The sequence below is a fragment of the Solea senegalensis genome, linkage group LG8 (genome assembly GCF_019176455.1).
Source record: "Solea senegalensis isolate Sse05_10M linkage group LG8, IFAPA_SoseM_1, whole genome shotgun sequence".
Taxonomy (NCBI): domain Eukaryota; kingdom Metazoa; phylum Chordata; class Actinopteri; order Pleuronectiformes; family Soleidae; genus Solea; species Solea senegalensis.
The window spans coordinates 5,657,185-5,675,627 of NC_058028.1; the positions used below are offsets into that span (position 1 = coordinate 5,657,185).

At 42.6% G+C, this 18,443-nt stretch overlaps 1 protein-coding gene and 1 long non-coding RNA gene across 3 annotated transcripts in view; one reads left to right on the forward strand and one right to left on the reverse strand.

Annotated features, from left to right (window-relative positions):
* foxo1a (forkhead box O1 a) overlaps positions 1-17,581 on the forward strand; it is a 34,153-nt gene extending 16,572 nt beyond the window's left edge. Inside the window, exons 2-3 of the mRNA XM_044031644.1 lie at positions 14,302-14,493; positions 15,562-17,581. Coding sequence (XP_043887579.1) covers positions 14,302-14,493; positions 15,562-16,728 — 1,359 coding nt within the window. The 3' untranslated portion in view covers positions 16,729-17,581. The remainder of the gene's footprint in view (positions 1-14,301; positions 14,494-15,561) is intronic.
* Positions 279-4,100, reverse strand: LOC122773182. 2 transcript variants are annotated; one of them, XR_006360861.1, is made up of 3 exons: positions 3,924-4,100; positions 3,741-3,826; positions 279-477 (listed from the first exon to the last, which is right to left on the reverse strand). It is a non-coding gene; the product is annotated as an uncharacterized LOC122773182 (long non-coding RNA). The 2 variants fall into 2 exon arrangements; XR_006360862.1 differs by having other exon boundaries at positions 3,737-3,826.
* Positions 17,582-18,443: the final 862 nt, after the last annotated feature.

Here is an 18,443-nt window from a genome sequence, read left to right on the forward strand (position 1 = left end):
TTTTTGATCATCGATTAATCATTTTGAAGCTTTTTTATGATTAAAACAAGATTTCTGGTTGTTACAACCCTTTATTCTGCGGCATTTTACGTTGATTCTCGTCAAATTCTGCAGTTTCTCAGTCCAGATTAGATTAAGTGGAGACAGTAGGTGTGAATGGTTGTTTTCTTTTGTGTGTCGGTCTTGCGTTGGGATGGCTGCAACAATTACAATTTTGAGAATCTTTCATCGTTTTATGTCATGATATGGACCAAAGAAATAATCAATTCATCGCAAAAGTGATTGACAGATTCAGCGTCAGCCGTGATTTGCTTAAGGCCCCTAAAACTAATCAAATAATCAGTCAAACTTTATTTTTATAGCAACTTTCATACAAATGATGGATCTCAAAGTGCTTCACAAGATAGAAAATAAAGCCTCTCACTCACCAATTACTCATCTCCTCCCAAATGATGAAAAGTCGCCAAAGGTAAAATTCTGAAATTGAACAGGAGGAGAAGAAAAGAAGAAAATCAATAAAAATATAACAATAGATCTACAATAAAATGGAGAATGTAAAAGTAGACAATAAAGCAATTTAGTTTAAGCAATCATTTATGGAAACCTTTTATCTTTTCTAATCACTTGATGCTTCATTTTCAGCCTCAGTGATAAAATAAGATAAAAGGTTCAAATAAATAATAGATGACACTGTATTATCTCACAGAATTAACACCATTTGTTATATTTTGCAGTGTTGTTATGGAACAAAGTACAGTTTGTTATTAATATTTCTTGCAACTTGTACTTTTACTTTTACTTTTACTCCGCATTTACATTTCCTCTAACTCTCTTTGTGACTCGTTACTACCAAATAAAAGCGAAAGAAGAAGATTTGGTATTATGGTCTGTATTTATATAGAGCTTTTCTAGCCTTGATGAGCTGCTTTACACTCTAGTTTTTGGCACATGCTGCAACATGGGGTTAAGTGTCTTGCTCATAGAAACATACTGTATAGACTAGCAGAGCCAGGAATTGAACCCACAACCTTCTAGTTGAAAGACAACTCGCTTAGTACAGTAAATGTCATATACTTTAAGACTTTTACTTAAGTAACATTATCAAAAAGTACCACTTTTATGGTACTTAAAACAAGACTGATTGTGAGCCTGGTTATGAGTCAGCACACACACACTGCAGTGAAGTGCAGTGAGTGAGTGAATGAATGAATGATTTCTCTCTGTCACTCTCCTCCTCCTCCTCCTCTCCTGACCCTGCATGCTCAGAGAGGCCGTTTTCAGCCTGACAGGAAGTGAGTGCTGTGTGAGCAGCTGAAACGATGCAGCAACAGGGCAGTGATGTCACCAGCGAGAGGAAGACATGCACAGCCGTGTGTGTGTGTGTGTGTGTGTGTGTGTGTGTGTGTGTGTGTGTGCGACACCAGATTCAGTGGCTTCTTCCTCTTCCTGCATCATTCTCTCTCTCTCTCTCTCTCTCTCTCTCATTCTTCCCTTTTAGTTCCACTCAGATTTGTGAAACAAATCAGTTTGACTGGTTTTCAGTGATCGGTATCATCATCTCTAATGATGACAATGCTCATATTGAGATACTCTGTGGTTCGCTCATAAACGGATTAAAGAATACTGCATGGGCATCAGTTAAATGGAGCCAGGAGAAATGCTAGAAGGAGGCCCACTCATGTGCACGTCCCTGCCTGTGGACGAGCTCGATAATGGCCTCTCTGATTGGGAAGTCCCGGTCTCCGTGCCCTGGTTTAATGTCAGACTGTGACTGATTAGTTGAGGTCACTGAGGAGATTGTGAATGTTTAGCATTATTTTATCCTTATTTTCTAATCACTGGTCTTTTATTTCCAGCAAAATAAACACTTTTATTTAACATAACAACACGAGGCTTTTAATCAAACAGTGCTGGTGTAATGTCAACAAACTGTACACTGGTCAAGTTTGATATGAAACATGAGCAGAGATGCTGTGCAGGACAGCAGGAGAGTCTCACATACAATGACTCCAATGCAAAAATGCACTGTTTTCTACATTTTTTGTAGATATTTTTTTGTTCGAATGGCGATATTCGATATACAGGTCGAACTGGGCCAACAGGCACACACATATAGAGCCCATACTCTCTCCTCACACTCCCCTCCCCACCATGTCGGGTCAGACCTGTGGACGCAGGCCACCACACATGCACCCAGAAGCGATGCGCACACTGCAGCTTTATCCCGGCCGAGCAGGCAGCGGGCCCAGCCCGGTCGTTCCGCCGATCAGAGGCGAAAAATATCACAGACGCAGCTCTGTGCATTTTACAGACCCGCATTGTGTCGCGCACGGAAAACACATGCACATATTTTAGCATGGCGAGCTCCGCCAGCACAGCCCGGTCCCTGTCTGTACACATGAACAACGTGCTGCTTAAGTCTGAGTCAGGAAATCAGCGAGCGCCTGAGAGAGAGAGAGAGAGAGAGAGAGAGTGAGTGTGGAGAAAACACCCGAGCGAGGCTGCGGCTGATAACACACGCTGCTTATTTCCAAAACGACTGGTGCAACATTTATCACCAACAGCATATGGTTAATCAGCTGAATCTAATGGGAATCACGCAGTTTGTTATTTTTTTCATCAATGTCGGATTAGATTATATGGCAGTGAAAGAAAAGCAGTGGTTTTATTGTATGAAAGTGCATTTCCTTCTTCTTTTCGACAGAAGCGAGTTCTTTTCTTCAGTTTAGTTGTTTTGTTGTGATTTATTTCACGTTTAAAAACACAGAATACGTAGAATACTTTTACTTAGAGTTTGGTCTAAAGTCAGTTACAGTCACGTTGCATGATTCACATTTCTTAAAGACAACAGCTTGTATGCAACATTTGATTTCTGTGGCGTTTTGGCCAAACTAAGCTGAGAGAACATGTATTAGTTTTTATCATCTATCATTCTATTAGATGTTAACTGCCACTGACTTGTCTTAAATACTCTCACTCTTTCTAGTTCCGTCTCCTGCAAGGCTGTTGAAATGAAAACAACGGAGAGCGTAAACCAGATTGGATTTTTAAGGTTTTACAGCCAACCCACACAAATAGTTTGACTTGCTTCTCGTAAAACAACAACCTCTCTTACAATTTCACTCATTAATGATGTATCATTGAAGATTTAAAGGTCCCAGTGCAAGAGTTAGGTGAATTATTTTTGATTTGAGTATTAGGGCCGAACTGAAGAAGAAATGAAGTGGTAAGATTATGAGAATAAAGTCGTAGTCTTTCGAGAATAAAGTCGTAATCTTTCGAGAATGAAGTCGTAATATTTTGAGAATAAAGTGGTAAGATTATGAGAATAAAGTCGTCTTTCGAGAATTAAAGTGGTAATCTTTCGAGAATAAAGTTGTAATATTATGAAAATAAAGTCGTAAGATTATGAGAATAAAGTTGTAAGATTATGAGAATAAAGTCGTAAGATTATGAGAATAAATTTGTATACAAGCAAAATCTCAGATGATCAGCTGCGAACTGCGTCAAGACAAAACATCATAATATTACGACTTTATTCCGTCGCAATGATCGCCCGATTGCATCAATTGTTGTGTTTCATGACCCCAGAATGACCTTTTAACATGTCCATTTATATCAGGAGCCCTTTTTTAAACATCATCGAGTGTTTAACGATAACTGAACGTGAGATAAGTTCTCTCACACGTGAGGAAGGGAAGAGTGAGGTGAGAGATATTCAGCTGTGATTACTCACTCACTTGCTCAGTCGGTCATAAGTTGTCCTTCAGGAGCCGTTGGTCCAAACGTCCGACTCGACCAAACCACGGGGAAGCAGCTGAGGGTTCTGTTTATTTGGATCCATAACAAGGGCAAAGCTTAAGTGTGTGGAACTGTTTCTAAGATGTACAGTGAGAGCTTTATCTGTTATTGGAAAAGTCTACCTGCACTTCCTCTTGTTTTGCCCCGTCAGGCTGCAGAGTTTTGATTAGGAAGTGGTGGCTCTTGAACCTGCTGTTTTCTTCAGCTGGTCTCTTACGTCGACGCGACCGGGCAGGGCCTCGTTTTTGTTCCGCACAGAATCCAGAATCCATCGGCGGGATCAGTATCAGGACCCGCCAGCTCTTCCTGTGCGGATACAATGCGGCAGGAAGTTTGCTATTATCCCGTCCACTCCGTCACGCGTCTCACACTATCATGCGGCGATGAGAGACGGAGTGTCAGTGACTCGTAGGATGGTTTGCCTGCAGCGTCTGTGAAACAGTCACCAAGTTCACCACGTGGATATTTGCTGTACCTGATGCCAGTCTTTAGAAATCAGTGCAGCCAATGTGTCTTTTTTACTCCATTTAATGAAATAAAACAGTTAATAATAGTTTAAATAGTACAAAATGTATAAACCTGATATTAAATAGGGGTGAGCCGATACATACTCAGTATCGGTCTGATTTAGGGCTTGAACAATTAATCAAACTTTTATCAAAATTGCAATAAAACCTACTGCAATTTTCAAACTTCACAATGCACAATAAGTTACCATTTTAATGTAATATCCTGTATTTCTATAGCGCAAAGTGCTGTACAAAATAAAAGCGTTAGAGACACACAGCATTAAAAGCAGATGGTAAGAACAAATTCATGAAACATAAATCAAAGCATGCTAGATCAAATATTATTGTCCTGATCTATACACATTATAGTCTACAGACTTTAAAAGTTGGAAAAGTATGGCATTGAAATGGCTCGTAATGACTCAGCACAAATGTGTTTGACATGTTCAAAATGTTTGTATCGGACTTTGTGATATTGAATATTAAATATTGTAGGTGGAATAGGTCACGCAAACAATTACAGTTAGTTAAATCCCAACTTTATGGCAGCGTTTATGACATAAATGTCTAATGTGCAGCAGTTGGTCGTGTGCGTGTGTGTGTGTGTGTGCCTTTGCACTCCTTCCTTCCTCGCAGAGGCTTGTGAAAAAAAAAGCAAAGTAGCTGCTGCCAGGACGACGTCATCAGTAAATACATTTGCAGACAGATTTGCTTCTGCATGACTTGCGTTTTTTTTTTTTCTCTTTTTCCATGTGTGCTTCTCAATGGTCATATAACTCCTGAAGCATCTGATAATGACCATTTTGATGAGGTACTTTCTGGAAGTCATCGGCTGCGACTCGAGATCATATGAACTCCAAAGTGAATTTGAGGAGCTCCACACTGAGCGCTCTCTGTCCTGGGCCTCCTGGGCCTCCTCCTCCTCCTCTCTCCCTCCACTCCCTGCCAAATTGAATTATTGGACGTTGGCGTCAGCGGGTGAGAAAGGGAGCTTTTTTTTTTTTCCTTTGGGCTTTTTCTTTTTTTTCCCGCTGCAACACGAGTGTGCGATCAGCTGTGGCCGGCAGTGTACGTGCGTGATGTCCCAGAGGAACAAGTGAAATGGGAAGGGGGGGGGGATGAGGGTGGGATGGAAGTTGAGGACCTGATTCCGTCTCCAAACCATATCCTGGGGTCGGTTTCTATTTTTAATTTAATGAAATTGTGGTTTCACAGATTTCTGTCTTTTGTCACAGCAAACGTGATTGTGCTTTTTTCCCCTGAAGGTGCTGTGCAACATTAATCACAACAGTCATTTCCTTTTTAATGAAACTGGTGGTGTGAATTATTATTATCATTATTATTTTTTTTTTTTAAAAAAGGCCCCAGACGTTTCCTCTACATTTCCTGTACCTGTCGTTTTATTTCCACAGCTTTTTATGATCATTGCTCTATTGACTCAAGTAAATAGGTCTGTGGTTATCACCGCTCACTGATGTTGATAACTTATCAAACACATGAAGTCGTCACCACAGGTTACAGTCAGATTGAATGTGTGTGTGTGTGTCTGGTATTCCTGATGTTGTGGGGACCTAAATCTGTTTACACAGTCACATTTATGGGAACATGTTATCCATTTTGGAGACAAAAATCAAGTCCCTGTAATGTAAATGACTACATTTTAAGGTGAAGACATGTTTTAAAGTGAGGTTAAAGTCAGGATTAGGATTAAGCCAGTAGTAATTATGGTTAAGGTTAGAGTAAGTCGGCAGGAAATTGGATTTTATTTTTATACATATACTTATATTTACCTTTGCACAATTTCCGCTAACATTGCAAAGCTTAGTCTTACTTATACCGCTTTTCCTGCCACGCCTCAGCCTGGCTCGGCACGGCTCTACGCAGTTTGGTTCGGTTTCAAATACGTTAGTACCTCCTAAACATGGGCGGAGTTTTCTGCGCGACACAGACACACAAACTAGTGACTTGTAAAGCAGTTGTTTTCGGTGTAACTGAATCATTAGAATTAAAAAGATTTGTTCAGTCCTCCTTAATACGACTGAACGGGTTGCGATTCGGCTCACGATCGCCGTCGTTCAGCAGTGCTGTCGCTAAATACGTCTTTTTTTTTAGACATTTCCTTGAGCTAAATGTTGGATATTCATTTTCAGGATTTTCTAATTCTTTGTAACTGATCTACAGTTCAACGTTGTTCGCTTTGATTCTTGTGTCGGACGGTACTATCACTTATGATAAAGCAAAAATTACCGTGTCGAGTCGTGCCGAGTCGAGTCATGTAGTGGAAAAGCGGCATTATACTATATATTTTTTTTATATTGTTATGTTTTTTTATTTTATTTATATGTTTTATTATTGTTGAGCATCTTAAAGAGCACGTTTTGCAATGACAATAAAGTCTTTAGTCTATTTATATTTTCTATTCTAAGTCAATGCAATGCCCTCTGAAGTGATGGAAACCAGTGTGTGTGTGTGTGTGTGTGAGAGAGCGTTTCCTTGTGTGTCGCCAAGCATGTGTGAGACCCAGTGTATGTACAGCCTGCAGCAGTTTCCCTGTCACTTCCCTTCAGTTTACCATGAAACACGACATTAAGATGATGAGAGGTACAGAAAAACCATGAGTCTATTCAATGCAACTAAAATCACTAAAAAAAATCACATGATACAGAAACTCCACGAAAAAAAAAAATGTAGGCGCAGACGTTTGCAATTGAAATAATTGGATCTTGTCATTACTGACGTTTGATGTCGAGTAAATCACAGATCTCCTTTCATTAAACGGCCCAGACAGAAAAAAAAGAAAAGAAAAACAAGCAGCTGTTTGATTTGTACTGGTTTTTAAAGTACTTTTACTCTCTTTGTAGCAAAGGTGAAGCTAAGCTAATCGCAAAAAGTTGATTGTGGTGAATTTACGTTTCAAAATGAATAATCGCAGATGGAGACATGAGTATTCTGAAATGTTTGTTGTAGTTCATGTGTTCACAGATAGTGTGTGCGTACGAACCCAATGTTTACGTTTAAGAATCTAAAAATACATTGTTTTGTTGGAGCGGAAGTTCACGTCACTGTCTTCTTTTAGATGTAGCTTCTTGGGCACAAAGTGATTTTACTGATGTTATTTGGTCGCCTCGGCTACAACTAAAGATTATTTTCATAACTGATTCATCTATCAGTTGTTTGATCTGAAACCTTGAAATGATGGAGTTCTTAAATGTCTGGTTTGGCCCACAAACCAAACTTATTTAGTTTTAATGATTTATTTGTCATATAGAGCAAAAAAGAATCTGAAAATTGATTGACGTTCAAATGAGTTGATTATTTGATTCAATAATTGATTAATTAAAGTAGCATTAAAGTTACAGAGTTTTGTACTCAACCCTACTGCGATGATAGTGTTTGGTTCTGTGGACCGCGGACATTTTTCTTTCTGCACTCAAATAATTATTTGAAGTTGCGTCAGGGCTGCAACTAATAATTATTTGCATAACTTGATGATTTCTTGTTATATGGAGCAAAACAACCTAAAATATTCACATTTAAGAAGATCTGAAAACTTGAAAACAGAATAGTTGACTAATTGCTTAATTGACTGATTGTGTACTCAACCCTAATGCGATGATAGCAACTTCAAAAACGTTAGCTCAAATTATTTGAAGCCCAAAACACCTGAATCTCTAAAAATAACCGTAGCCTCTTCCCTCTTGCTCATGTCTGTCTTCCCTTTTCTCTCTGTATCATTATTTCACTCATTTTCTATCACCCGTTCACCACAAAGCGCTACTTTTAGTGAACCCGCTGTCGTGATCTCATGGACGCGGCGTCTGGAATACATGTGGAAAGACATGATGACTCTGTGATCCGCGGTGATTGCTAGTTGTCCTCACCCTCTCACCTGGAGCTGTGTGATCAGGCCTGGTGCTGGTGTGACGCAGCGAGACCTGCTGAGCTGGTGTTCGCCTAATAACAGGTTCCGCCCCGCCCCCCACCGTGTTAACCACACCGCGCCAAACTCAGCCGGACTCAGCACAAAGCTCCAGACGTAATCAGGCTACAGCTTTACGGGCCACTTACTGCGGCGGTTAGGAACGGCCGCTATAGGTTCTCCTCGCGGCCGCAGACGTTACACAGAAAATAGCTGCTTTCAGTGTGAGAACAAACCTACAGTTAAGGCTCCAAAAAAACGTAGATAATGAAAAGGTGAAGCGGCGGCGTCAGGACAGCACCGTTCTCTAATGAGTTCATCGGAAATGTAGAGCAGGCAAACCACAGGGTTTTTTTCTCTCAATTTCATCAGTACCCAGATCTTTGATAAGAGCATGTGAAACTGCTTATAAAACCTGATCATGTGTGGGTTTTTGTACCTGCTGCACGCTTTCATGTCGGCGTGGAGGGAGTTGTGCTGCACGCTCTTCATACCTGGAGCTGTGTGGCCTTTGCAGCTGAGGTTTCACTTGTGGCTTCGCTTGATTCAAAGCAGCCTCTGCGTGTGGGAGGTGTCGCAGTCGGCTGGGGATTTTTTTTTCTCCTCTTCTTCTTCTTCCTTCTCTTTTTTTCTCGTTAGATCAGTTGACATTTGAGCTTCTCTGCGAGCGTCAGCACCTCGGTCACTGGGTCCGGTCTGGTGCAGTCTGGTTGGTCTCCTGTATTTTCCTTTGCTTTGCTGCCGTCTGTAATGAGTGCGGACAATTCATCGTTTTCACGTAGAACTCAGAGTTTGAAAGAATGAAAATGACAATGAATTCATATCTTTGCAGTAGTAAATACACTGTAAAAATACTGAACTGAACCTTTAATTTAAAGTATATAGTTTGTCAGAAGTCTGTAAGAAAGAGGACAAGAAAAGGGACAAGGAGGTAAGGAGATGAGAAGGCAGGAGGAGTTAAGGAAAAATATAAGGAGAGGGGAGGAGAGAGGAAAGAGAAGAAGTGACTAACCGCTGTGAGGTGTCAGGAGACAAGGTGAGAAGGAGTGGACAAAGGAGATAGGATGACAGGAACAGTCCTTTTCATCTAATGAGGCAAAAAGAAAATTGTCTCCAGTGGGTTTTTTTTGCCACTTTCTGTAAAGATAAAGTCTAAGAGTAAAGGGCAAGTGCAGAGAGGGAGAGGAGAAGAAGGAGGGAAAACATGCAGAGGAAGAGGAGATAAGGAAGAAAGACAAGACAGGAGATGAGATGAGGAAGAGGAAGGAAAAAAATGTGAAGGACGGAGGTGAAAGGAGAAGGAGCGGTGACAGAAGACGAGGCAGAGGAGGGGACAGAGGAGACGAGAGGACAAGAATAGGAAAAGGGGGTGAAAGGAGGTCAGAGCAGGCAAGAAGGGGAGGAAACCAAGAGAGGGAGGAGACCGGAAAGGGAGGGAGGAATAAAGAGAGGAGAAGACGGAGAGGGAGAGGGTGATGCAGCAAACACTGTGGCCTTTCAGCTGTGCTGCCAGTCCAGGGAGGGACTTTAAACCAGCACAGTGTGTTCTTTACTGGTCACACACACACACACACACACACACACTTTGTCTATTTCAGCCGTCACTCAGAACACATACACACTCTAATGCTCACACACACACAGGTTTGCACAGATATTCTTCTGAGGACACTGCAAGTTTTTTTCAATTTTTGTTTTTGTTAGTTTTCGTTAACTATAATATCTTTGAGTAGGACCAGGTTTCGGTCTCCTAGTGGTCCTGACGAGGTCAGTGTTTATGCCAGAATAGGTCCTAAAGTGGTAACAAATACAAGTACTCACACTCTGCAGTCACTTGTTGAGTCATGACATATTCAGGGATGTCATTCATTTTCTGCACTAGTGAGAGAAGTGATTGACGTGATATAGTGTGACATCATGGATTTGTGCCTGGTGCTAAACATAAACTGTCTGGCAGTGTGTGTGTGTGTGTGTGTGTGTGTTGATGGGGGGGTTGAAGGGGGGTCTGAAGGCTAAATTTGCAGCGTCCACTCGGCTCACACCGCTTCTGCGGCTCCACATTCCATGCCTTTTTTTCTCTCTCCCTCACGATCGCCTTGTTTCCTGCGAGGCAGGAAGTCAGCGCCGTTTCCTGTCACTGTCCGCTTTCATGTGTCACTTCCTGGTGTGTTTCTTTTCCTTTTTTTTTTCTCCTTTCTTTGACTCGTGAGAATGGACGTGGTCCGCTCCTCGCAGTGAAGAGTTTTATTATTGTTGTTATTATCTCTGGCTGCGGACAACTACCAATTATTATGAGTCTGATTAAATTCCAGTCCGGGCGAAAACAAAAGTTGAACCACTCATTCAGCTGCGCTGATGTTGTGTTAAGAGCAGGCTTCTTTGCCAGGAGTGGCTGGAAACTGCACTCTTTTTCGAAAATGGGGCAAAGTTATTGTCATACTTTTGAGCACAAAACAAGATAGGATCGTCCTCCAGGCGAGCAATCATCAGAGTTCAGTTGTGAGAAATCACAGGTTTTGTAACCTTGCTGAGGAATGTTGATTGTGATGGCTGGCTGGTCGGCTGGGAATCCTGGCCTTTACTGTTTCCTAAGAGATACGAACAAGTTGGGTGTGATTACGATTGAACTTTGCACACAGTGATTAGCTGGAATGTTAGGATTCCTGCGCAGGGCAGCCCGAGATAAATCTGTGTCACATCACACAGAGAGACGCACGGCTCGAGAGGCGAAGAAGAAGGTCTTGATTAAAAATGAAAAATAGCAGATTAAATTTAAGTGTGTTACATAACTGGGCTGCAATGGAGGGAGCAACCAAATCAACGGCACTTAAACACACACACACACACACTCACACAGGGCTTTTCCATTGGCTCCACCACCAGACACCCTCAGTCTCACTCCCACATTATAACACAGCACTGACGTCTGGTATTTCGTATCAGAGCAGTTTTTTAATGACCTCCTTACTCATGCTCCCGCTTTACATCAAGACTTTTACGTTTTTTCCTCAACACTTTTCCAGAAAACTCTCAAAACTCAGTCTGAAAACTACTTTGTCAAAAATCTCTCCACTCAAAACTGATCCCTTCCATCAAAACTACACACACAGTCACTATCTGCTCATCTATAAAGTTAAATTCTTTATTTTTCTATACCTTTTTTTACCAAACTACTACTTATTTCTAACCTGCAAACCAAGATGTTCAAAGCAAAAAATTGAAATACCAAGAATATTGTAAAAAAAAAACAAAAAAACTAGCATCTACGTACACTGCTCGACATAGTGTTAGCTTGCTGCCTTGCTAGCTTAGCTACATACAATGAGTTGTCAAGCAGTCGTGACAACACAAACACACATTATTTGAGTACTATTCCTGTAGAAATAACATAGAATGACCATAATATTACTACATTAGTAGAAGTATCCCCATATTCTTACTGTCACTACTAGTTTCCTTCACCTTGTGTATTGATTTGTTGTTGTGAAATAGCATTTACATGCTCCAGTTAGTTTTATGCAACAGAAAAGAAGAAAAGAAAATGAGCACGCAGATGTAAAAAGATAACAAAGGAAACACTGAGTTAAAGTCACTTGAAGCCCTGTTTTATAATCTGACTCATGATTGAAGAGCAGCATGAATGAGACTGATTGAAAATGAAGGTTTGTGACGTTTACAGGTGGAACCAAGTGAGCGTAATGCTTCCTGAATGATGTTTGAGTGACACTAATGGAATGGTATTGTTACGAGCTGCATGTTCAGCCAGCGCGTCATATGTGACATAAGCCAAAACGGCGTTTTCGTGTCTTCAGGACAGGACATTTCTGTGCTCACATTGCAGTCATTCCTTGTTGCAGCACAGCTGAAATTACCAGCGCTCTTAGTGGTCATGGGAGACAGAGGCATATGACCAGAATTTACTCCGTCGCCTTTTGTTAGAACTTCTGATGTGCGGGGCGGGGAGGGGAGGAGGGATGTATTTACCACGCAAACAAGCCCGGAGACCGTCGGCTGAGGCGGCCGGGTCATTTGATTTGGTGGTAATTTCATTCATTTGTTGAAGGGCCGGTGTTTGTGTCCTGCAGCGAGGGGACGACAGAGGAGGACGAAAGGAAAGGGAGACGCAAATGCAGAGAGAGAATCAGATTAGCAGACGATGGTTAGAAACTGGCAACGTTACTCATGGATTAACAAGGCACTGCACTGATTGTACTAATAGGTGTCAGCAGAAAGTCTTTGTTACAACCAAGTTACATTGTTTTATTATTTAACCAGTAGAAAGGGTTTTAATAAAGGACAAACTGAAGTTGTTTTGGGGGGGGGAAATCATCCAGTGACCCACAGTAGAGTCTCAAATCAAGTCATTTTTGCCCATCACCTTGGTAACCAAGGTAACAGCTAGTGCAGCACCAGCTGGAAGCCCACACCACAAGACAAAATGAATGACCTATTAATTAAAGTTAAAAAAAAAGTTAGCACTGAAAAATGAATTGACATATATATATATGTATTCGTACATATTAGACGAGCTGGAGGATAATTTTTTTTAATCTTTTACTCATAAAATACAGTAAAGACCAGTGTAGGACTTTTGTTTTTGACTCAATTCTATTTGTTTTTGCAATTCCATCTTCCCCTGTTGATGTGGGAACGAGCGTATCTCAGATCCACTGTCCGATGATCGAATAACACATTTATCTCTGGAAATGAGTAAAAGAAAACTGTATAGTTTCTGGCCCTTTAAATAGAAAGCAACAATTTGTGGGTTTGAACTGTTTTTTACTGACAGAAAATAGAAAAAAAGAAGCTATATTGCTGTTGAAGAAAATGAAATAGATAAATATCGTTATTGAAATACTGCATTTTGTCCTTAAACTCAACTTTAAACACAGTTTAAAGTTCAAGCTCTCCTGCTGCGATTTCACCGTAGTGATGAATGTTGTAGGCTGGAGTGTGATGAGAGTTCAGAGTGAAGAAGGAGAAGAAGAGACGGTGGAGATGAGGAGAAGCAGTGGGTAGGCTGCGCGCCAGATGTGAAGCAGTGACTCACGGCAGGAATAGGCTTGATGACGTGAGCCACTATGCACGCTAAGCTCTGCATGCGTGTGTGTGTGCGTGTGTGTGTGTGTGTGTGTGCGCCTTCCAAAACAACAAGCTCTACGCATGCACGATAATGTCTGACCAAGGCTCATTACTTCATGTTATGGCCTGGACACAAAACAAGGCCGGTCATAACAGAGAGTCAGAGTGTAAACGGTCACTTAAACGACACTTTGTTGAGTCTTGACGGTTTAAAACGGGCTAAAAAAAAAACCAACAACAACAACACACACTTGTGTCCCGGCGCGGCTGCCGTTCCAGTAAAGCAGGACAGAAACTCTCTCTCTCTGTGTGTGTGTGTGTCACTTTCTGTGGTTTGCTCTGCAGACGTTCGCACAATATTCTAGCTCTTTTTGTTTGCACTGGTTTAATAACGCATCACTAGCTTCCTGCACAAAAAATTAGTTTTTCCACTGGGGGTGTCACCAAGCAACGCTCGAGTGCAGAATTAATGTGACAGTAAGAAGGAAAGATTAGTCTGTTTCCTCCCTTTGATTCTGCTGCTGCTGTCGACGAGACACGTACCCAGGTGGAATGTGTGTGTTGGTACAACAGCGTTTCACAAAGGGCCCCTCTGTTGTTGTAAAAGGAAATAAAGGCCCACTTGTACAGTAGGTTTGGAGATAAGCGCGTCTGCAGCTTAATCCCTGTTCTGTTCGGGAAGTACTGCTCATGGAGTAAACTTATTGACACCTATTGTGTGTCTTAAAATAACGACTGGCATTAGATTGTAAACAGACCTTAAAATCCGCCCTTTCTCTTCCGTGTCAGCTGTCGAGCCAAGCGAAAAAAAAAAAGAGGAGCACCTGTACAGGGGGATTTACACTGGGATGATAAAGCAGAACTGAGGAGTTTTTTGTTTTTTTTGGGGGGGGGGAGGAAAGGGCAAACACAAATCTCTCTCCCTCTCTCTCTCTCTACCGGTTTGTTTGTTTCTAACACTTCACCGTCTGTTTTCTGCCTCCTCTCCAGAACTCCATCAGACACAACCTGTCGCTGCACAGCCGCTTCATCCGCGTCCAGAACGAGGGCACGGGGAAGAGCTCGTGGTGGATGCTGAACCCCGAGGGCGGGAAGAGCGGCAAGTCCCCGCGCCGCAGAGCCGCCTCCATGGACAACAACAGCAAGTTCACCAAGAGCAGAGGACGAGCGGCGAAGAAAAAGGTAAACAAAGGACACCAGAGACAGTTTTGTATGTGGGTCAAAATACCGATACGGTCATATATCGCCGTCCTTCCTCTTGCAATACGATCAATTGAAGTTTTAATTGACAAATGAAGGCGTTCTAAAGTAAACAGTCTCTGCCCGTTTTACTCACCGTCACTACTTCATGTCTCCACACGGTGGAGCTGCTCCAATAAATGAGGGGAACTTAGGCTGAAGTTGCCTGGCGGAAGAAGAGGGAGTTAAGCGAGGCTCCATCCACGTTCAATACATAGACTTTATGCACTTTGTTCTCTATGATGTGAATAAATAGAGAAATCCTACATTTTGAACTTCTCTCAGACGTTTCGTTTGCTTCAGTTAGACAAATGTCGGCATATACACGACAGTGTTCATGTGTGTAGAGGATGATTCATTACCTACAGTATCTAGATGCATGGGCTATGATACGATTATGGCAAGATATTTTACATTATGGAACAAAAATACAATACAATACTTTGCTAAATAACATTCTTTTTCGAGAACCTTCAAATAGGTCGATTTTATAAAAGACCCAAAAAATCCAATTTCTTTTTTCATATTATGATAAAAATACCTTCAAATAGGTCGATTTTATAAAAGACCCAAAAAAATCCAATTTATTAAATCTGTGAATGACGTGACATGTTGTGAGGATTTAACAACAGAGCTGCTTAATTTAACGGATCCAAAATATCAAAAGACGGGTGATTGATCGCTTTACGTTGCATTTAGATCAATAAAGTGCTCAGCGTTTTCATGTATTTGTATCTTTCACTTCTTTTAATTAGAGACAGCGATGAAGCCAAAGCGGAGGAGAGGTCCTGAAAGATTCATTACAATTAACAGTTAATTCAACTATTATTCTGTGTTTGATAATAACTCAATAATATGGATTCGTTTCGATCTTGTTTTCTGAAGAGCCACTCCTATTATCATATTGTGGTATTTCACATGATTATTTTGTTGTGGATGTCTGAAGCATCACGCAGCCCTCTGCTGTATTCCAAGTCTAAAGCATGTGTGTCTCTCTCTGTCTCCCCACAGCTGTCCCTGCAGGGCGGCCCTGACGGAGGCGCCGACAGTCCGGGCTCTTACTCCAAATGGCCCGGCAGCCCCAATTCCCACAGCAATGACGACTTCGATGCGTGGAACAGCTTCAGGCCTCGGACGAGCTCCAACGCCAGCACTCTGAGCGGCCGCCTCTCGCCCTTCATGCCGGAGGACGACCTCGGGGAGGCAGACGTGCACATGGGCTACCCGGGAGCTCCTGGGAGCAAAATGACGGCCACGCTGCCCAGCCTGACGGAGATGACTGGCTCTCTGGGACACAGTACTGAGAACGTTATGGAGAACCTTCTGGACAACCTGAACTTGCTCTCGCCTAACAACTCTCAGGTCGGCGGCGGGGCCACGACCCCCGGCTCCTCCCAGTCCTCCCCGTCTGCCATGATGCAGCCGAGCCCGGGCTACCCCACCTACAGCTCCCCCAGTATGGCCCCGCAGCCTCCGCAGGAGTATCGCAAGTGTGCATACGGCCAAGCGGGAATGAACAGCCTGTCGTCCATGCCGCTGCAGACTCTGCCAGAGAGTAAGCCCAGCTTTGTGCCCATGGGTCAGTACAGCTGCCCCGCGGGTCTCCTGAAGGAGCTGCTGACATCAGACTCTGACCAGCACAGCGAGCTGATGCCGTCAGTGGACACCGTGGTGTCTCAGTCCAGCGGCGGCTGCATGCTGCCACCGTACAGCAGCAGTCAGCATGCGGCCAAACTCATGGCCGGAGGGAACAGTCACCTGCACGCGCTCCCTCACTCTCATCCGCACGGCATGCACAGCCAGGCCAAGAACGGCCATTTGCTCATGTCCTTACACCACAGCGGGGGCTCAGCGCGTTTGCCTGCCACCAAGGGCCCCATGCAGATGCCGTACGGCCTCCCCGGGCACCTCGGCGGGGTAGGGATGCCCGGAGGCTTCTGTCCCCTCAACACAAACGGATACGGTCGACCGGGTCCGCCGCCGCTGTCGCACTCAGAGAAGCTGCCCAGCGACCTGGACGACATGTCCATCGAGAAGTTTGAGTTTGACATGGAGACGGTCCTCCATGACACGCTGATGGACGGGGACTCGCTGGACTTCAACTTTGAGCCAATGGTGACCCAGCAAAGTTTCCCTCACGGGGTAAAGACCACCACACACAGCTGGGTGTCCGGGTAGACAAACTGTGGACAGAAAAACGAAAGTTCACCTGAACTTCTGGACTGTGGTTGTTGTTGCTGTTTTGGTCAAAAACAAAATGTGACGTTTCAATTTCATCTCAGATTAATCATCATGCGCACTTCAAAAGAGACTCGTCTGTAGACCGAGACCAGCTGAAGACACGACATCCTCAGAGGCTCTGAGCTGAAGACAATGACATCATCAATCAGTTCATTTTGAAAATATCAAACCTTAAAGGTCCAGTGTGTAAGAATTAGTGACATCTAATGGCGAGGCGGCAGATCGCAACAAATGTTTCAAAACATATCGCAATCAGGGAACTACGGTGGCCTTCGCGGCTCAAAAGAATGTAAACACCTCCTTCTTTCTTGGTTTTTACGCTGACGTTAGCCGCTCTTCATTTGCGTAGCAACCACAGACCGTTTATAACAAGTAGTCTTCTGGTTTGCAGGGAAGTCACAATTTACTGAGTAGCCACCAGGGGGCGATAACCATGGTTAATAGCCTACTGCTAACTTGATTCATAACATCAGCAAACCTTCAGCGCATGATTGACAGCTCGTATTGTTCAGCACGTACCGAGTTTTTAACACATTTTACAACTGGAAAAGACTACGCCCACTTCTTATATACGGTCTATGGTCGTAAACTTTGACTTCACATGTCCTTTCAGGCTGCCGTAGAAACATGTCAAGATGGCGGCCTCTGTAAAGCAAGACCCTGCCTGCAGGACTTGTAAAAGTACTCATTCTAAACCTAAACAATTATTATTTTTAAAGCAGTCACTCATTCTTAAATGACATTTCCGCCTCCTAACTGTTTCACACTGGACCTTTAAGTTAAAAATAAAGTAAAAAAAAAAAGTGCCAAACATTTTTGCCTTAACCTAAGAGCCAAACGGAAGCACACACCTCTCTCTGGTTTACTCACCAAGGCTGGAAATATTACACTGCCAACATCATCATCATCATCAGCAGCAGCAGCAGCAGCAGCAGCAGCAGCAGCAGCACAATCCGTGGAGGTCGCACAGACTCACACCACGCCGTTTACTGTTCCCACAATCAACCTTTCTTTGTGTCTTTGTGCGCGCGTTGTAGTGATCATCGATCTCCACTACGGACAAGTTATGAAGGTAACGTGGCTCATGGACAGATTTCAGGGGATTCTCGGACGATGTTACATGGAAAAAAAACAAAAGAAACAAAACAAAGAAAACTCACTTTGTCATTGCCTGAATGTACATACATATATATAAATATAAATATAAATACAAAGTCATGGTATAGTTTGTAAAATCAGGCCGGTAGTGTATTTTTTGAAGACTGTAAATAGTGTTTACAGAATTGAAGCAAAAATTTGAGGCAGCAGCAGCAGCAGCAGAGCGAGCTAGTTCACAGACGCAGAGAAAAACTGGAGCAGATTCCGTCAGACGTGCGCGCGCTCGGCGAATCCTTCTCAATCAGGCTGTAAAATCTGATCTCTTGTATGTAATATATACATATACATATATATGTATATATATATATATATATATTAAGAATGTATATTAAAAAGGATGCAGTAGGTGTTTTTACTACTAGATTTTATTTTGACGCCTAAATTATTTGGAGGTGAAGATAGATTATTGTTATTATTACGCCGGTGCTAAAACTGGCACTCAGACCTTAAAGAAGAGTCGTCTGTCACTCTGAACCTTAATACCACAGAGGCCT